We start from the raw sequence: 18,196 nt of genomic DNA, 5'->3' as shown, positions 1-18,196 counted from the left end.
AAGAATGAGGTCAAATCACACAGCTCTTCTACGACGAGGTTCTCTGTTGCGCTCTCTGGCGCCCTCTGTCGGTGGGACTGCATCAGTGCAGCTCCACTTCCCCTGACAAGGATGTATGTTGTACTGATGCCGAGGAGTGGCTGTGCATACTTTAACAGAACACGACAAATGTGACTTTTATTTTTTTTAAACTGGCGCAGTCACAAATATATTTACTGTATAAAAACAAAAAACAAAAACAAAAAAGTAAATATACCATAAACAAATAAAATAAAGCTGTAAAAGTACTAGGCTACTACTACGACTACTACCAATAATAATAATAAATACGCTGCTGTAATATCACGTTGCTTTTTTTGTTTTTGGGGTGGAATTCTGTGTTGTTGCTGCGCGCGCTCCCCCACCCACACGCGCAGGTGTGTCTACCTGCTTTTTTTTTTTGGGAAGTTTCAAACGCGGAAGTTTTTAGGAGCGTCACAACTCGCTCCGCCACAGCTTCTATGGACCGCGCGGTAGGTCGGCAGCCCCGTTTCGCCTCCCCCCAGAGAGCTGCGACCAGACAGAGCCCGAGAAACACGCCCGAACACACCTAACCCGTCCGGGGCAGCGTGCGGGACTTCGGGAAACCAAACCGACACACCCCACCCCTCCTGATGGCGACCGCCGACGGACCGACGTACCCGCGGGTGGGAGCCGAGCTCGGGGAGAGCGCGTCGCTCCACGACGGCCCGGAGAAGCTGAGCTCCTCCGCCGTCAACCGCATTATGATGGAGCTCCTGGCGTACTTCGGCAGGGCCGTCTTCATCCTCTACCCCGTGTATCTGACCGGGTACCTGGGCTTCAGCGTCAGCTGGGTGCTGCTCTGCATGGTGATGGCCACCTGGTGGAAGACCAATCGCCAGAGGAAAGACGCCCGCTTTGGGACCGCCATCGACTTCGTGGACAACGAGACCCACGTGGTGAACCAGGAGCTGCGGAGTGCCCTGAAAATGGCAACGTGGGTATGTATGGCCCGGTACTGCCTTGCTCGTGGGCAACTTCCCAGTCACCGGAGAGAGGTCAAACCTGTGTTTTCGGAGTCACTGCTTTTGACACGGTAGCCAAGTCATGTGCAACACCCTGACCCACACTGTAGCACGCACTCCGTTGCCTTGACAACACTGCACTTTATTTGCATGACGTGCCTGACTTTGGGGTGTGTGTGGGTGTGTGGGGGTGTGTGTGTGTGTGTGTGTCACACCTACTTCTAAACAGAGTGAGTCATGAGAACTAAGGGAGAGGCGGCGAGAGGGGTTCTTCTGATGTCCGAGGAATGTGATCTATGCGCATCACTTGTCTTGTTTTTTGGTGGTGCCTCGAAGCTCACTCTCTCTTCGTGTGTGTGTGAGATGAGTATGACGTCATTTATAGTGCCGTCGGGAGTGTCGGTCGGCCCTCTGATATCTAAACACAACTGTGCTTGCCCATCTCCTCTTTTCTTTTTAATCTAAGTAATGCTGCACATTTTCAGAAATGGGAGGGGAACAACGTGCTGAATGTTTCTGGATGCAAGCCAATTACATGTTTGACTCTCAGGCTATCTTGTAATGTGCATGATGGGTAATTCAGAATTACTGACACGATTATGTCTTTCATCATGACTAACCCGACTTACAAACCCACTTCTAACTTCACTCTCACCCCCCCTCAAAGGTCCATTTTCCTGATGTTGAGAAAGTCGACTGGGTCAACAAGGTACAGTATCAAAATAAAATCTTTTTACCTGCCAAATGACGTTGGTGCGTGAAACCCACCGTTGGCCACGCTTTGCGTGAACTCGTCCGTGCTCGTGGTTCAGGTGTGGGATTTGATTTGGCTGTGCGTGTGCAGGTGTTGCAGCAGGCCTGGCCTTTCTTTGGGATGTACATGGAGAAGCTCCTCAAGGAAAACATCCAGCCGGCCATCAGGGCCTCCAGCCCCGCGCTCAAGATGTTCACGTTCACCAAAGTCCACTTCGGGAACACAGTGAGTTTCCCCAATCGGGAATCGAATCTGAAAATGCGGACGTGTCTTCTAAAAGCCGAGAGCGGGTTCCTTCTAACGAGCTCTCCTTTCACCGCAGCCTCTCCGGATCACCGGGATGAAAGTATACACGCACGAAGTGGATCAAAGGGAGGTGGTTCTGGACCTGAACATTAGGTTGGTCACATCATTTGGTGTTGATTGTGTATTATTATTGTTTTGCTCCCTCTGTAGCAAAGTCCAAAGTAGCCTCTTGGGCTAGTGGGCGTGTTTCAATCCCTCCCCGTACCCGCCTCGCAGTTATTTGCGTCTCAGCCACTACGCTCTCACTCTTGCAGTTACGACGGTGACGTGGACATCGACGCTGAGGTGAAGCCGCCGATCACAGCCGGCATCAAGGGACTTCAGGTGGCAGTCTCATTGTTCTGTATCCTCTGCAAGGCTTGTGTGATCATCGTCGTCGTCACCATCACCACATGTGTAAAAACTCTCTCTCTCTCTCTCTCTCTCTCTCTCTCTCTCTCGACCCTTCCAGCTCAAGGGAATGATACGGGTCATTCTGGAGCCTCTTATTGGTCAAGCACCGCTGGTTGGAGGAGTGACCTTCTTTTTCATCCGCCGCCCTGTGAGCGACGTTTTGATGATGTCATCAACGGAGCGATGAGCCAAGTTTAAAACTTTTAAATTATGATATCTTTTAAATTTTATTTCCCAGACCCTACAAATCAACTGGACTGGCATGACCAACCTCTTGGACAGCCCTGCCTTCAGGTTAGACCCCCCCCCCAACTCTTATGATGCCCATCCTTGTCTTGTTGGAGTTCTTCTGTTCACACCAACATTTTGCTGTTTGGTTTAGTGAGCTCTCCCCTTCCATTACAGCTCGCTGTCTGAGGGCACCATCATGGACATCATAGCCTCGCTCATGGTGTTGCCCAACCGCATGTGTGTGCCCCTCATAGACCAGGTCAAAGTGGACCAGATGAGGTTCCCACTACCTCGAGTATGTAAGATAGTACTTTTTTACAGGTTGATCGACTTATGATCGCCTGCAGTCACTCGCATTGTCCATACGTTGCACATTTCAGGATAGAAATCCTCGATTTATCGTTACTCTCGTGTGAGACGGGTGTTGCCGGTTTGAATCCCTCCTCGTCTGCTCCTCAGGGTGTGGTGAGGGTCCACCTGCTGGAGGCCAGAGACCTGTTGGCGAAGGACACGTTCATGATGGGTTTAGTGAAGGGCAAATCGGACCCCTACGCAACACTCTGCGTGGGCAACCGACACTTCAAAAGCAAGACCGTCAAAGAGAACTTGAACCCCAAGTGGAACGAAGTGTATGAGGTAGAGTAACGGGAATCTAACTACGCTGGAAAGAACGCATGGATCTTTTCTCTCGCTGTAATCCTGCGTGCGTCCTGGTATGTAAAACGAGATGATCAAATCACTCCAGTCGACTCGTTAGGCCTCATGCGGGAACCACCGGTAGAACCGATTAAAAAAAAAAAAAAAAAAAAAAAATATGGAACCATTTCTTATTCATTTCATAAACGGTACGACCCTCGTGCGGCACGGCGTTGACGCCATTTGTTATTTCCAGACAGTAAAGGTGCGTTCACACCAAAAGCGAAACTATTTTTCGCGTCGCCCAAAACGCGTGAGTTTACTCGCTCGACCGTTCGCCGTGTTCTCACCATGAGCGTTGAGACGCTCCGTGAGGGGCGGGGCTTATCTACGTGTCTCGTCTCCGTAAAGACAGTTATCATCTCCTTCATCCACCAGAATAACTCACCACTAGTTCTGCTTTATACTTGTCGTGGACGTCCCACACACTAACGCCCTCGTGTTTGGGTTCATGACATCACCCGTAGGCTCACTCAGCGCGGTCACTTTCACCGATGAAGTTACCGTTACGTCGGAAAGACTTCCGCTTCCAGCTACGAGAGCTGAACTCAAGAGCCGATTGGCCCGAGTTGCGAGATGACCGCCTCAAAGTGGAAATATTTCAACTCGGGGCGAAAACGCGCCGCTGTAAACGCCTCGCCCACATCGCGGCGCCCCAAACGCGGCGCTCGGGGAAAATATCACGTCTATCGCAGCCACACGCGTCTGTTCGTTGACGCACCTTTACAGACGGTTCTCGCATGAGCTCCAAAAGTCTTTCAGCATGTGACGATTTCCTCCAATTTTTGATTACATTCGTATTATTTTCTTTCGGTACAGACGTTTGTCCTTCCAGGTGTGTCGTGTCCCGTGTCTCTGCGTAGTCGGCTGCGAGCCTTTCTGTAACTGGTAGAAATCTAATAAGCGGAAAAACCAAACGATGACTTTCCACGCCCACCTTCCATCTGTGTGCAGTTCGTGGTCCACGAAGCCCCGGGGCAAGAGTTGGAGGTGGAGATCTACGACGAGGACACGGATAGAGACGACCTCCTTGGAGTGTAAGAAGTGTTTTTAATTGGTGCACTTTGAGTTATTCACTCCACACAGAGCTTCTCAAGCATGTCAACTTTTTTTTCTAACATTAAATGTGGCCGCTTGGTTGACATTTTACAACCCAGTAGCTCACGCAAACATGTTATTTTTGTATTTTTGATCATCTCAGGTATAACCTTGATTTGGGAGATGTGAAGAGGGAAATAGAAATGGATCAGGTGAGCTTTGAATTCATATTGTGGATACGTAGGAATAATGTAGTCTGTGCCTAACGAGCACATTATTTTGCAATGGGCACGACAATGAATCTAATCTGCTGAAGCGGTGTAAAGAAGTGTTTAAATGCTAAAAGCTTTTCTAAGCGTGAGCCGTTTTCTCTGTTTAGATGCAGGCTCTTATGTACATGTCTTGTTGATCAATGAATCTCTGTTGCTGCTGTAGTGGTTTCCTCTGGAAGGAGTCCAGAATGGCGACGTCCATCTCAAGCTCCAGTGGTTTTCCCTCAAGACCGACCCCAGCCTGCTGATGAAGGTAGCATCATTGTTGCTTCTGTTTCACCCGTCCAAATTTGAATATACATTTGTATTATGTGTGTTGCTCTTCTAGTTGTCCATCTTAAAGCGACAGATCCCCCCCCCCCTTAAAAAATAACAAATGATATTGCTCTCTTCCAGTCTATAGATGGCCTTGCTTGTGCTATGCTGTCAGTGTATCTGGACAATGCCTCAAACCTACCAGTAAGTAGCTTCTAATGGGGATTGTTGTTGTTGTTGAGAGCCGATGACGCAACAATGACAGACAGATGTGCTGATGTGTGTTCTGCTCTGTCTCCAGAAAGACCACCACGAGATCGCCGAGCTTCAGAAACACGGGAAGGCTTCAAAGGAAGTTCGGGTAAGCTACACTAGGCCCCCCCCCCCCCCCCTGTTCGAGTTGGATTAATTGATTCATTTTTATTATTCGGTAATTTTCGCCCTCGAGAAGGTTTACTGCTGTCAGCACTGTACCAAAGAAATAAAAACATACATACTTTTAAAACTTAATCTTGTTTAGCTCCCATCTGTCATAGAAACATAAGAATAATGTAGCTTACATTTACATAATCAATATGAATACACATTTCACTTTCACCAGTCCACAACTGGTAATAATGGCATTACTGGTTAATCAGTTGTTAAAGGGTGGTAATCTTGTATTTATTACTTCTCTAACACCAGCCTTATCGTCTCCTTTTTAAATCATTAGCTTGTACTTTATTTTGCGTATGCATATTAATCCAGGGGTGTTTGGAACACAGAGGCCCAACCCCTCATAAAACGAAACCTTTTGTCACTGGACATTCCCCAAATGGTGCGAAAGAGAGGCAGTTGTAATACCGAGGCTTTTTTTCCTCTTCAGCTATTTAATATACTGAATGACGAGGCTTGAGGCCTTCTATGTTGGAGGTTGTCAAAGATCTCATTGATCTAACGTGGGATTATTACGTCACCCCAAAATCGTCACTCGGCTTGTGGTGCTCTAAACGGCAGAAGAACTCAACGGCAATGCCTCGTTCCAGAAATCACGACCGCAGACCTTGTTGTGAGCAGTTCCATGTCGGAACTATTTTCTTTCAACCAAACCGAGAGCCACACACTCCTACTATATAGGCGAGAAGGCATCTCTCTGCGGTTGATATCTCCACAACTAAATTCATAAATATCCCGAGGAAAAAGGGTTTTCTTTTGGCCTGCTTATACCAAAAGCCGATCTCTATTCTTTCACGGCTACATCATGCAGTATTCTGTCAGACAAAGGCCTGGTGTACTTGGCCCTGTGCAGAGCTGGTATTTCCCGTTTGTCTGGCATGCCGTTCCATTTCATGTGGGTGCGTTATTACCTGCTGGTGTTCATGTTGCCTTGATTTCGTCCTCCAACTCGAGCGTAAAGAAACACAAAGAAGTGAACATTGTTTTGAGCGGAGAACTTTGTTGTAGCAAAAATAAACGAGTACTGTATCAAGTACTCAATTGGAAATCAAGGCAAGCCTAATCAAATCGTAAGAATAATTTAAGGACACGTTTTGACCCAGCCCTGTTAAACAGGTCGGCCTCGGGCTCTTCTCACCTGAACTGTCATGAGCAGCAATCTGAATGCACTCTGCTGGACTTTGTGGGAAATTACAGGAAAGTGTGTATTTCTTCCCTCAAATCATGGCTGTAACACTTACTCAGCAAATGCATTTTTTTTTAAAAAGTAGACCGTCTCAACCATTATGTCGAGTTTATTGAAGGTTAATGTTGGAGCCTCGACCTCCAGCATTTTTCCTCTCCCTTGGAATGTTGTCAGTCATATGAGCATGAGCTACTTACTACTACTTAGTCTGAGCATGAGCACTTGATCGTACAAGTTTACGTCTCCATTGCCAGTGAAGACATCTGTTGTACGTGACCCAGATTGTATGGTATGTCTGCAATGTATTGGGGAGTAGAATGAAAACCTACCGAACCTGGAATGTTACAGGCTGCTTGTAGACAGACTCCCAGTGTTGGCTTGTTGCCTATTGTTATGGGTGAATGCAGACTTACTCCCAGTGTTGGCTTGTTACCTATTGTTATAAGTGAATGCAGACTTACTCCTAGTGTTGGCTTGTTGCCTATTGTTATGGGTGAATGCAGACTTACTCCCAATGCTGGCTTGTTAGCTTGTTACCAATATAAGTAATGCAGATATTTACTCGCAACGTTAGCTTGTTGCCTTTTTATATAAGTGAAAGCAGACCTTTACTCACGTTAGCTTGTTGCCTTTTTATATAAGTGAAAGCAGACCTTTACTCACAACGTTAGCTTGTTGCCTTTTTATATAGGTGAAAGCAGACTTTTACTCACGTTAGCTTGTTGTTACCTATTGTTAACAGTGAAAGCAGACCTTTATTCCCCATGTTATTTTGCTGGCTTATTGTTGGTGGCGTATTGTAATAATTAAAAGCATACAAATATGGAAAACAATCACTGAAAGCAGTCCAGATATCAAGTATCAAGTGGTCGCAAATAAATTGTTGATAATGGTCACCCAGCCCATGAGTACAGTCACTATGATCCTTCTTGTTTTCTGGAGGTTTTCTGTCTGTTATTGCCGCACAGTGTATGAAAACATTTTGTCCCCAAAAATATAACTCATTCGCTGATTCACTTTCTTTTCAGCTCACGAAAAAGAAAACTGCCTGCCCAGATTCCTTTGTGGAATTATCCGTTGATAAAGATGTTCAGAAAAGCAAGGTTGGGCTCTTCCTTTATCGCATGAACGTACCGCTTTCTCTTTATGTCCAACGATCTCAAATGTCCCCATGTTCTGTTGTGTTGTACAAGAAGGCGGACGCGTAACTGTCGCACTGAAAAGTCTCGTTTTTAATTAGCATGACCCGTTTGCAATGAAACCATTCAGCTGTAGTTATTACTCGCCGCCGTCTTCTCTTTCCACAGGTTGCGTTTGCATCCACAGACCCGCTGTGGGAGCAGGGCTTCACCTTCTTTGTGCATGATGTCAAAACACAGCACCTCGTGGTTCAGGTTTGTCATTTAATGGCACACACACACACACGCACGCACACACGCAGACGCACACCATACTGTAATGTGATGGTTTCCCCATCACAATAAAACTTTAGAGGCAACACTGATGATGATGTTAAACTATATCTTTTTTTAGTCAATTTAATTCTCAGGAGGTCTGAAACTTTCCCCACTGGCTGCTTGGATAATAGTCGTCGTTTGTGTTCCCTTGGTCCAGGTCAAAGTGAACGAGAAGAAGACTGAGCTCGGTGTTCTCAACTTGCCTCTGAGTCGCCTCCTCAACATCTCCGACATGACTCTAGACCAGCGCTTCCCGCTGGAGCGCTCCGGAGCAAACAGCCACATCAAGCTGAAAGCCATTCTCCGGGTGGGTAAACAATGTTGGCAAGGACACACACACACACACACTGTGGTCCAAGACTGTATCCTTCTGTAAAAGGCATCGGTGTAAACATTGAGGATTATTCATATCAGCTTTCCCCAAAGCGGCGTCTGGCTGGATGCTAAAGCCAGGCAGCTTCAGACCTCAGCGTCTCCACGCACACACGCACATTTTACACAAACTAACAGTAAATAGGTTTTTCTACACACACAATGGGGAAAATGGTCTCTTTTTATTATAGATTGCAAGTAAGTCAGAGAGCCTGTGAAGGCTGAGTGCTGTTTCGATATAGTTTCACTGACATTAGCCTTGTCCTTAATCCCACAATAGATTCTTTCTGTTGAAAGGCCTCCACCCAAGATTATCCTCAAGCCTCCTCCAGAAGACAAACACCATGGATCGCAGACTAACCAAGGAGGCCACGCCCCTGCCGCCACTCCCTCCGCCAATACGGCCTCCTCTCCAGCGCTTTCCTCCAACACCGGCCCCGCGCACGCCTTGTCCGCGCCGCGGCTGGCTGATAACCAGAATGGCGCCGACGAAGCATGGCAGTCGCCTTCCTCCCTGTCGCACATGCGTCGGTTCGACTCCCACAGCCTGCTGTCGGAGAACTCCATCGCGTCGTCCCGCTTCGACCTTTCCGAGGGGGCCTCGTTTCCAGAGTGAGTCTTTTAGCTTGCCGTTTTGTCTTTTTCAGATGTTTAGATGCTCTGAACTATGACCTTTCTACAGGCTTGATTAACTAACCTTCTTGGTATTTGGCAAGAGGGAAGTCAAACAACATACAAGTGCCGATTGCAAATGTTTGCTATCCCCACAGGGTCATTAGGAACCATCAAGGTTCCTTTGGAGAGATCCAGCTGACGGTACGCTATGCCAGCCTGAGGAACAAACTCATCGTCCTGGTTAACTCCTGCAGGTACGGCAGAAATAAATCCAGCCTCACTAGTGTAACCCAGCAGCACCAATACCGACCAGGAGTGTGTACCCATTTGCTCAGCTCTGAACGCAGACAATCACATTCTAGTTTCTGTGTGATAACATTAAAAAATCACTTCAATATAAATAATTTCTATTTTTTTTCTTTTCTTTTTTAAATTTATTTAACCAGGAAATGCTTCATTGAGATTAAAAATCTCCTTTACAAGAGTGTCCTGGAAATTTCAGTCCTCGGTAGAACATCAACTGCAAATGTTGTGTTGAAAATACTTACGAAAGTCATTTTTTTCCTTGGTTTAAATACTGGGACTGAAGCCAAGAAAGCAAAATACCTAATTTCTGTCATTGAACAAACGAATGGTTTTCTCTTCTACGAGTATGGCTAACCAGTTCTGTATGGGAACCCGTTGTGTGCACCTGTTGCCTGCAGGAACATATTCCGCTTCAGCGACAATGGCACAGACTCTTATGTCCGCCTGTATTTGCTCCCTGACCAATCCTGGATACACCGCAAGAGGACACATGTCAAGAAGAGGACGATCAATCCCGTCTTCGATCAAAAGTAAGCCTACTGCTTTCATGCTACATTGCACATCTGGGTGACAAAAAAAAGAAGTAATTTTGCTGTCTGCCCAAGGCTCAGAGGTTAAGACGGTGTCTGGAACTTGTTTCTTTCTGCCAAACCCTCTTTTCTCACAGGTTTGAATTTGATGCGTCACTTCATGAAGCACAAACCAGGACGTTGGATGTGGCGTTGAAAAATGGAAAAATGTTCCATTCACGGGATAGAAAGGACATTGGCATGGTGGGTAATGCTACTTGTGATAGGCCACGTATTTCCATTCCTTTCAAAGGGTAATTGTAAGAAACTGAAGTCATTGGGTTTTCTTTTTTGTGTCTGACTTAAGAAAAGGTGAAAAAAAAATGTTTTTCCAAGATAACCTTTATTAGTTTTGTAAATACTCATAAATGTTTTAAATTGGGACAACATTTTTGCAGATAATTATTTTCTAATTTACATTTTGAGCTGCTAAAAGCTGAAGTGCACCATTACCTTCTGTTCTTAACCCTCCTGTTATCTTTGTTTCTTACATACAGCGGTTAATGTTGAATCACCCAAAAGTGGTCAGAAACCCCAAAATCCTAAAAACTATAGTTTGTACCTCATCACCAATGTCATTACTTACAATTCAATCAGTTTTTAATGTAATGGAGTTATTCACCCCTCCATAGAGCAGAGTTCAATCAGGAGAACTCACTCGTTTTAACAAAAAAATACATGTTTAAACATTTTTTTAGGTACATTGAAAAAGAAAAAAATCTAATTTGCATTAGTCTACCATAACATGCATTTTCTCCTAAATTTTATTTGCAGTTTAAGTTTATTTTTCTTCGTGGGGTGATGTAGATAAATAGTGCTGTTCAGGGTCATAATGACCCGCTCACTCAAAATCAAGCCAAATGAGTCATAAAGGATTTGTATTGAAAGTAAACTTTAGTTATGTTTATTTATAGTGTTAAGATACATAAATTATATTATAAAAGATGACCAAAGGCCAGTGTGACGTCATTCTCTGGGTGCAAATACATGATTGAATTTTTTTTTTGCATTACACTAAATAAGGTAAGCAGAAGAAGTTGTATACAGAAAAAGTACTTCCAAATATTTTTCTTAGATTTTTAAACTTTGAAACATAACAGGAGGGGTTTTAAGTGGTAGTGGGGCACTTGAGCCTCCTGTGGCCACAATGAGTATTGCAACAAAATACACGAGAAACCTTCATGCTGTGCTACTGTCCACAGGTGATGGTCGATCTTTCACAGTTGGATGTTGTCAAAGGCGTCACAGAATGGTACGGGGCCTAGTTTTACTATTCTGAATCGAAACACCGATATTTCCTTCCGTCATTGTGTATATTTTCTGGTCAATAGACACAAAATATGTGGAGAAACAAATGCTTTCTTTGGTTCAACTGACATTGACGTGCATATGTAATTCCTCTTTCTTTTTAAGGTATGAGCTCACACTGCCTGGACTGAAGAAATCCAGCTAGCGGCTAGAGCCGTACAACTCCTGCTTGTAGTTCTAAGAGCAGCTCCTCAGCCACTGCAAGGCCAACAGTTGGCCTGGTGTATGTCGGTATTCCTTTATTTTCTTTAACATTGAGTTGGGTTTTCCAAATGCTTCACTACACACATCTCAGACACTGGACATGTTTTCTGCTGTATGCTCACAGGCATATATGGTAATATTATAATTGGAGTGGTTAGTGCATCTAGGACAACTTGTAGGTTTCCACTATGATGTAAAATAAATACAATAATTCTGCTCTGAATGATCTGGAACAGAGCTGACGGAAGAGCATGCAAGACTTTTAAACATGCTTTGTTAACCCAGATAATTTGATTATTAGCAGGGTTGCAATTGTATGTAAATAGAATGTAATTCACCAGAACATGTTGGTATTTATACTCTATGAAGAAACAAGGCAATTTCTTTAATTATTATTTTTGCGAGTGTTTTTTCTTCTTCTAGTTGACCTGAGCCAAAGTTATTTTTTTAATAATCGAGTGTAAATACTTGTATTGATAGTTTTATGTAATATTTTATTGTAGGGGAAATAATTGAAACCGCAAGTGTGTTTTGCTGCAGCAATTTAGGAGAGTCATTGCATATTGAGGAAGGATTACATGTTTTACATATACTGTACATATTCACAGCTTGGAAGAAGCCAAATGCAACGTGAGTTCTCTGTGTGGCAGCTTCGCAGTTCCACTGAAGCTGTCGGTTCATTAGAAGGGAAACGGCCTCCAAGCAAGGCACATGAGAAACGATGTTCTTTCGTCGAGGGCACCATGCCCATTGTTACTGAAGGAGTATGTCTTTTACACCTAACCCTCAGATTTACCACCTGGTATTTTGGTGATCTTCAACTTTATATATAAAATGACTGTTACACTTTCCAACTTTACAGCTTTCTGCATTTATGTAGAATGTCTTAAAAAGACATGCCAATTCATTAAGACAGTCACATTTCACCAGATTTAGTGACAACTACCATCACAATATATTTTGTTGGCCTATATTCTAAATGTGTCATTTGTTTGTGGGAGTCATCTAAGCTATACATTTTGTTATTTTGCTAATTGCACAAAATTGAGCCAATAATTTGGTCTCGACTCGTGGTGAGCTGCTTTTCTGTTGTCTATTTTAAATTATTCAGTTGCTGGAGAATGAATGGAAAGTGTTCAGTGTCTGGTTTTGTTGAATTGACACTGACTGTGCTATTTGTTTTTAGCCAACATTTTGATGGTAAATAAACATCTTCAAAAACATTTTTGTTGTATTTTTCTTTTCTCGCTGTAATGGCAACTCATTTCGTGGTTTTAGGGCTCATCACAGTCGATATGTGTGTATGTGATTTTGACAAGCTGCCTCATTACATACCAGTATATACACAATACGAGTTGCCTGCATGTATATGTAAGAGTATATTATAATATAGACGAATATTGTTTTCCCCATCTAACATTCTTCTCGTCCAGAGTGGACTATAAGCCCTTGACCACCCCCGCGGTGCGACCCCAAGCAGTCCTGGCTGCGGCCCGAGAGAAGGCACGGTTCAACTCCGCCCAGGTTTAGAACAGGATACGTGGGCATACAACCCAAACTCACAACCATTTTTTATGATAATGATATAAGTGTGTGTTTTTTCTAGCATGTATATATTTATATACTCTGATGAAATGTACAAAATTACCTCCACTTATGTTATCCCCATCAGTTACCCCCGCACACGGCACATGAATGGACTATTCCATCACCAGGTTCGCTGTACGCGGCTCCTGTTTCTTAGTTCACTGAAATTCCTCAAGTGAGACCGTAGGTATTCTACACGTATTTAAGTCCCCTTACTGAAGCTGATTCATCACAGAGGGCATTTAGGATGAAACACGAGGGGAAGTAGAATAAACATGAGCACAACTCCAGCGGTAGACAATTTAGGTCACTGTTATTAGCTAACGTTAACTGATAACCTAACCGGTAACGTACACGTCAACTTGTTACTCAAGTCACGACAACTATTTAATCACTGTAAAAGTGTGGTTTTCGTTTTGATAAAATGTATAAACAGAGGAAATATTCATATAACTAAAATAATAATATACTTGAATATATTATATAAGCGTATCCCGTGCTTAAAGCTTCACGTGAGTTTACGGTTGCTTCCTTAGCAACGGCCCTGGCAACGGCAGACTGGTTTAGTTAGTCGAGAGCTACCGTTATAGTTAGCTTATGATAACTTTGTACAAGTACCAATATGAGTTCAGCCAGGAAGAAAACACATACAGATGATAGTTTCGCTTTCTTGCCACCACCGGTAAGTTGACAAAACATAACGTGCATTGTCGTCGTTGGAAATCAGTCTTTTAACGTTGAATACGCCTCTGCCAGTTAAATAGTTAGCTCGGAGGTTAGCTAACGTTAACTTACCATAACACTGTTAACTTTTTACACAGTTAACCTATTGAATAGCTCTTAGTCAAATATAGACACATGACAATATAATAATTCAACACAAGTTCAGTATCTAATATTGCTTTTATTTTGCCATTTTCCATGTTTTTCGGGACACTTTTTTCTTTTGTTGTGTCATTGTTTGTCAAACAAACCTCGTCGTTAACTCGTTATCCAGGTCCCCAAGAAGAAGCCGTGGATGGATGCAAAACCTTCATTTTCGCTGTTTCCCCCTCTCCAGCAGGGACCTCAGGGAGCAGCTGTGAAAAGTGAGTTTAATATTCCAAGTTGTGAAGTTTTCTCCTTTTTGGTTTTCAAGGGAATTATTTATAAAACAATTCTTGAGAGTTATACATGTGATTAAAAACGTATTTATATGGAAGATGTATGTGGTAGTATATATAAATATATTTTGTTTTTTGTTTGTTGTTTTTTCTTTATTTTATATTAATTTTCTGATTTATCTTGATTTCAATTTAGGATAGTAATTTATAAGCATTTTTTGCTTCTACCTATACCTTTTCAGTCTTTCTCTTTTGTATATTATATAGAATAATATTGTATTGTATTTGATTGACTGAATAAAATACACAAACAATCAAACAAACAAGTTGGTGATGCCTTTCAGTCGGATCAAAAGATATTCCATCAGAGTTATGGTGACATGAGACCATTCTACCTACTGCTGTTGTTTGAAGGAGTTATTTTCTGTGTGTGTGCTGTAGGTGATGCCCTGACTGAGGGGGCGGACAGTAGACCAAGTCAAAGTGATGGCAGAGGCCAGCACCTGCTTCAGAGGAGAAACGCAGTGCAGATCCACAAGACATTAAAGCGTGGCAGCAGCAGCAGACTCTCACAAATCGGTGAAAAGCGAAAGAATCTCCGTGAAACTATGATTAAATTCATATGGTGAGTTGGTATATTTAAAAAAATTAGTTAAAACTTAACAATCCGTCTGTCCTGACATTTCCTTTAAGGTATTTATCCATCTCTACGTTATGGTGTGGATCACAGGAAGGAAATAATTAACTCACTGAAGAGAATTAAATGTTGAATTTAGTTTGTAAGATGAAGTATCAAGGCAAAACCTTTTTGAAGGCAACTGTGTACTATAACTTAAAAAAATAAATATATATATATATATTTATATATATCCACTATATGTCATTTAGAGGAAATTGTTGTGACCATTCCTTTTAGCCACCAGGAGGAGGAAGAAGAGGAGAATGCAGACGAGGATGGCAACTCTTCACCATGTGGCGCTTCCAAATCTATGGAAAAGAATACTCGTGAAATGGTGAAAAGCAAGACACACTTGATATCATATATTATATCACAGGCCCTCGTTTGTTGTCCATGTTCCCATCATGAAGGCATTTTGCCTACCATTCATTTACCTCATCTTTTCAAGACACTTGATATGGTGGCTTTTTAATCACTGTTTTGTTTCGCCGGTCTCAGCGGTTGCTAGGTGTGATACTTTCTCAGTGCAGTCTTTGTTTAGTATAAGAAGGAAATCATCGGTATCGTTGGAATTCTATTATTGCTTGTACTCGGGCTCTTATTTTAGCATTTCTAAGTGCAGTGATCTAGTTTACACATAAATAAGCGAACACAACATGGAAAATTAGGAAATTTACTGCATCCCTGATAGTAAATGTTGAACACTTAATATGTATCATATGCTCCTCAAGAATGGAAGCTTTCTCTCAATGAGCCCATCAAATGTGGATATACTGTTTAAGGCATTGTTTGTTCAAATTGTCATGACTGAAAGTGTTTTTTGATATTCTATCTTGTCAGAGATATAACTACTACATCCAGAATGGGATAGACCTGGAGTATGTGGCTCCCATGGAGAACTCTTGGCTGGAGAACATTCTGAAATGGGTACCCTGCGAGCTGTGGAGGAGCCAGAGAACATTTGAGCAACTGGTTGATGAGATTCGGGAGGACTACCTGCTCAGCGTCAAGGCAGCAATCTGTATTTAATTACATTTGAACTCTTATGAACTAGTAGTATTGAATAATCAGTATAACCCAAACATAATTAATGAGTGCATAACTTGTAATACACAAAAATGTGTTTGTGATTGCAGTGAAATATACATTCAGGGATTCAAAAAAAGATGAGGACAAACTGAAAAAGCTGCCTCCTCACAGGCTTGAGTAAGTCAGCAGGAACGGATGGAGAGTGTTTCACGTGTACACTACCGTTCAAAAGTTTGGGGTCACTTAGAAATGTCTTTATTTTTCAAAGAAAAGCACTGTTTTTTCAATAAAGATAACATTAAATTAATCAAAAATACACTCTATACATTGTTAATGTGGTAAATTAATATTCACGGTGGAAGTGTCTGGTTTCTAATGAAATATCTCCAGAGGTGTATAGAGGCCCATTTCCATCAACGATCACTCCAGTGTTCTAATGGTACATTGTGTTTGCTAATCGCCTTAGAAGACTAATGTCACTCTGATTAGAAAACCCGTGCAATTATGCTAGCACAGCTGAAAACAGTTATGCGGGTGATATAAGCTATACAACTGGCCTTCCTTTGAGCTTGAAGTTTGAAGAACAAAATTAATACTTCAAATATTAATCATTATTTCTAACCTTGTCAATGTCTTGACTATATTTTCTATTCAATTTTCAATTAATTTGATAAATAAAAGGGAGTTTTCATGGAAGACACGAAATTGTCTGGGTGACCCCAAACTTTTGAACGGTAGTGTATCTTGTGAGGAGTAGAAAGTGCCTCCAGCCGTGGAGCAAGACTGGCTACGTAGATATTCAGTCTATTCTAAGCAGTGACTGGAAGTCTTGAGCATTATGAATCCTATATTTTGCCGGAGAAAATGATCCGCCTGTTCTTCGCTGTCCCTCTGTTACACGTCACTGTCAGACTGGAGGTGTTTCCAAAACCGTGGAACAAAGCCTTTGTCCATGCACAAAAGAGGATGAGAGATAAGCTTCACTCTATCAACCCCGCGATGCTGGAGGTGATGCAAATGTGGCATGTCTCCTACGAGTAAGTATGCAATGATATGATACATTATATTTCTGAGTTCATTGTCTGAACTATTTAAAATGAAACTGAAATCTAAATGTCGGGGTTGAGTGAGTTTGATGAACTTAAGTCAAATTAGCCTTTTAAAATGTATTTAATTTACTAATATAAAAGGGAAAAATAGCATCCTGTAGTTCTTAATTAAACATACATGACACACATTTGTGTTTACAGTACATGTCAACAGGCTGTTATGCATTATTGAAGGTTATTCGAAATTATTACCACGCTAATGTGTAACATAAGGCAGTTAGAAGCACCACTTCCAGCTAAAAATTAAGGCTCTTGTACAGTAGAAAATAAAACATATGTGCAATATTCTAAATTATATTTCTAATTTCAGAAGTTAAAACCTAAAATCATTTCCTGTTTTTAATCAGAAATTGTGTTTCTGGTTTTTACAATTTCCTTCTACAGTATTTACAAGTTCTCAACTCACACAAACGTACGACTGCTTTAGCGACACGGAAACAGAGAGCTTGAATAATATAAAATGGTGTTAGATGGACCATCTACAATTCGTCAGTGCTTTTCCAAAGACACCTCTCTATTATCACTTGTCACACACCCCTGATAATACGACTGCTGTAGTATTTCTATGTTTGCCCATCATCTCCCCCTCCTGGCTGACCTGCTTGCAGACAGCTCCGTCTGATAGATGTGGAGGAGTTCCACAGCAGAGAGGAGTCCATGGAGCTGTCTGTGTTTCAGCAAATCGTCACCAGACATGTTGAGAATGCCAAAGGAATCCTCCTCAACGAGTGAGTCCACATAATTCAACACCATGATACACATGCTCTGTTAAATACACATTTAAGTCGCCATTTGTAAAATGAATCGAAGCTCCCTTCACCTTTCAAAAGTTCACTATGGATTTAGCATAATAAAGTGCATTGTACACTGTGCAGGGTTCGTACGGTCATGGAAAACCTGGAAAAGTCATGTAATTTTAAAATGGTCATTTCCAGGCCTGGAAAAGTCATGGAAAAAACTTAAATCATAAACGTTTTGGAAAAGTCATGAAAATGTGTTATAATCACATGTTCTTTCACGCCGAGTTTAAAATAATTCACATGTTTTTTAAATGAAGACGCTCAAAATCTAAGCTGGCACACGCTCTCATACTATCGGCGCAATTATTATTTTTTCCCGTTGCAATGAACGCACCTTAACTGGAAAATGCTTAAGTATAAATAAATAGCATGAATAAATACAAGAATAAATAAATGTAATTAAATGTTTCATTTAAATACAGGTGTAAATAAATAAATGCTTTGTAATACTAATTGTTTGAATAAAT

At 42.2% G+C, this 18,196-nt stretch overlaps 2 protein-coding genes across 2 annotated transcripts in view; both read left to right on the top strand.

Moving 5' to 3' along the window:
- Nucleotides 1–486: 486 nt before the first annotated feature.
- Nucleotides 487–12,645, top strand: esyt3 (extended synaptotagmin-like protein 3). The gene is made up of 23 exons (XM_056437612.1): nt 487–1,001; nt 1,693–1,734; nt 1,870–2,004; nt 2,102–2,178; nt 2,340–2,409; nt 2,537–2,626; nt 2,717–2,772; nt 2,884–3,004; nt 3,169–3,345; nt 4,360–4,442; nt 4,607–4,655; nt 4,879–4,968; nt 5,112–5,174; nt 5,272–5,331; nt 7,620–7,694; nt 7,899–7,985; nt 8,206–8,355; nt 8,701–9,032; nt 9,191–9,289; nt 9,740–9,871; nt 10,009–10,114; nt 11,113–11,162; nt 11,324–12,645. Exons 1-23 carry the CDS (start codon nt 654–656, stop codon nt 11,361–11,363), a joined length of 2,532 nt encoding a protein of 843 aa, XP_056293587.1. The 5' UTR covers nt 487–653; the 3' UTR covers nt 11,364–12,645.
- A 986-nt stretch (nt 12,646–13,631) lies between these two features.
- Nucleotides 13,632–18,196, top strand: part of dnah7 (dynein, axonemal, heavy chain 7) — an 84,972-nt gene continuing 80,407 nt past the window's right edge. Inside the window, exons 1-8 of the mRNA XM_056427965.1 lie at nt 13,632–13,691; nt 14,007–14,097; nt 14,554–14,737; nt 15,029–15,125; nt 15,632–15,812; nt 15,928–15,997; nt 16,732–16,857; nt 17,538–17,657. Coding sequence (XP_056283940.1) covers nt 13,632–13,691; nt 14,007–14,097; nt 14,554–14,737; nt 15,029–15,125; nt 15,632–15,812; nt 15,928–15,997; nt 16,732–16,857; nt 17,538–17,657 — 929 coding nt within the window. The remainder of the gene's footprint in view (nt 13,692–14,006; nt 14,098–14,553; nt 14,738–15,028; nt 15,126–15,631; nt 15,813–15,927; nt 15,998–16,731; nt 16,858–17,537; nt 17,658–18,196) is intronic.

The sequence above is a fragment of the Pseudoliparis swirei genome, chromosome 2, assembly GCF_029220125.1.
Source record: "Pseudoliparis swirei isolate HS2019 ecotype Mariana Trench chromosome 2, NWPU_hadal_v1, whole genome shotgun sequence".
In the NCBI taxonomy this organism is placed as follows: Eukaryota; Metazoa; Chordata; class Actinopteri; order Perciformes; family Liparidae; genus Pseudoliparis; species Pseudoliparis swirei.
Note: the sequence above shows the minus strand (reverse complement) of the source record. Positions and strands in the feature narration are given on the sequence as shown.

Coding starts and splice junctions, on each gene's coding strand:
- esyt3 (XM_056437612.1), top strand. CDS start 654: ATGGCGACCGCCGACGGACCGACGTACCCGCGGGTGGGAGCCGAGCTC. Junction 3,005..3,168: donor TGAGGTTCCCACTACCTCGA/GTATGTAAGATA, acceptor TCTGCTCCTCAG/GGTGTGGTGAGGGTCCACCT. Junction 10,115..11,112: donor ATAGAAAGGACATTGGCATG/GTGGGTAATGCT, acceptor TACTGTCCACAG/GTGATGGTCGATCTTTCACA.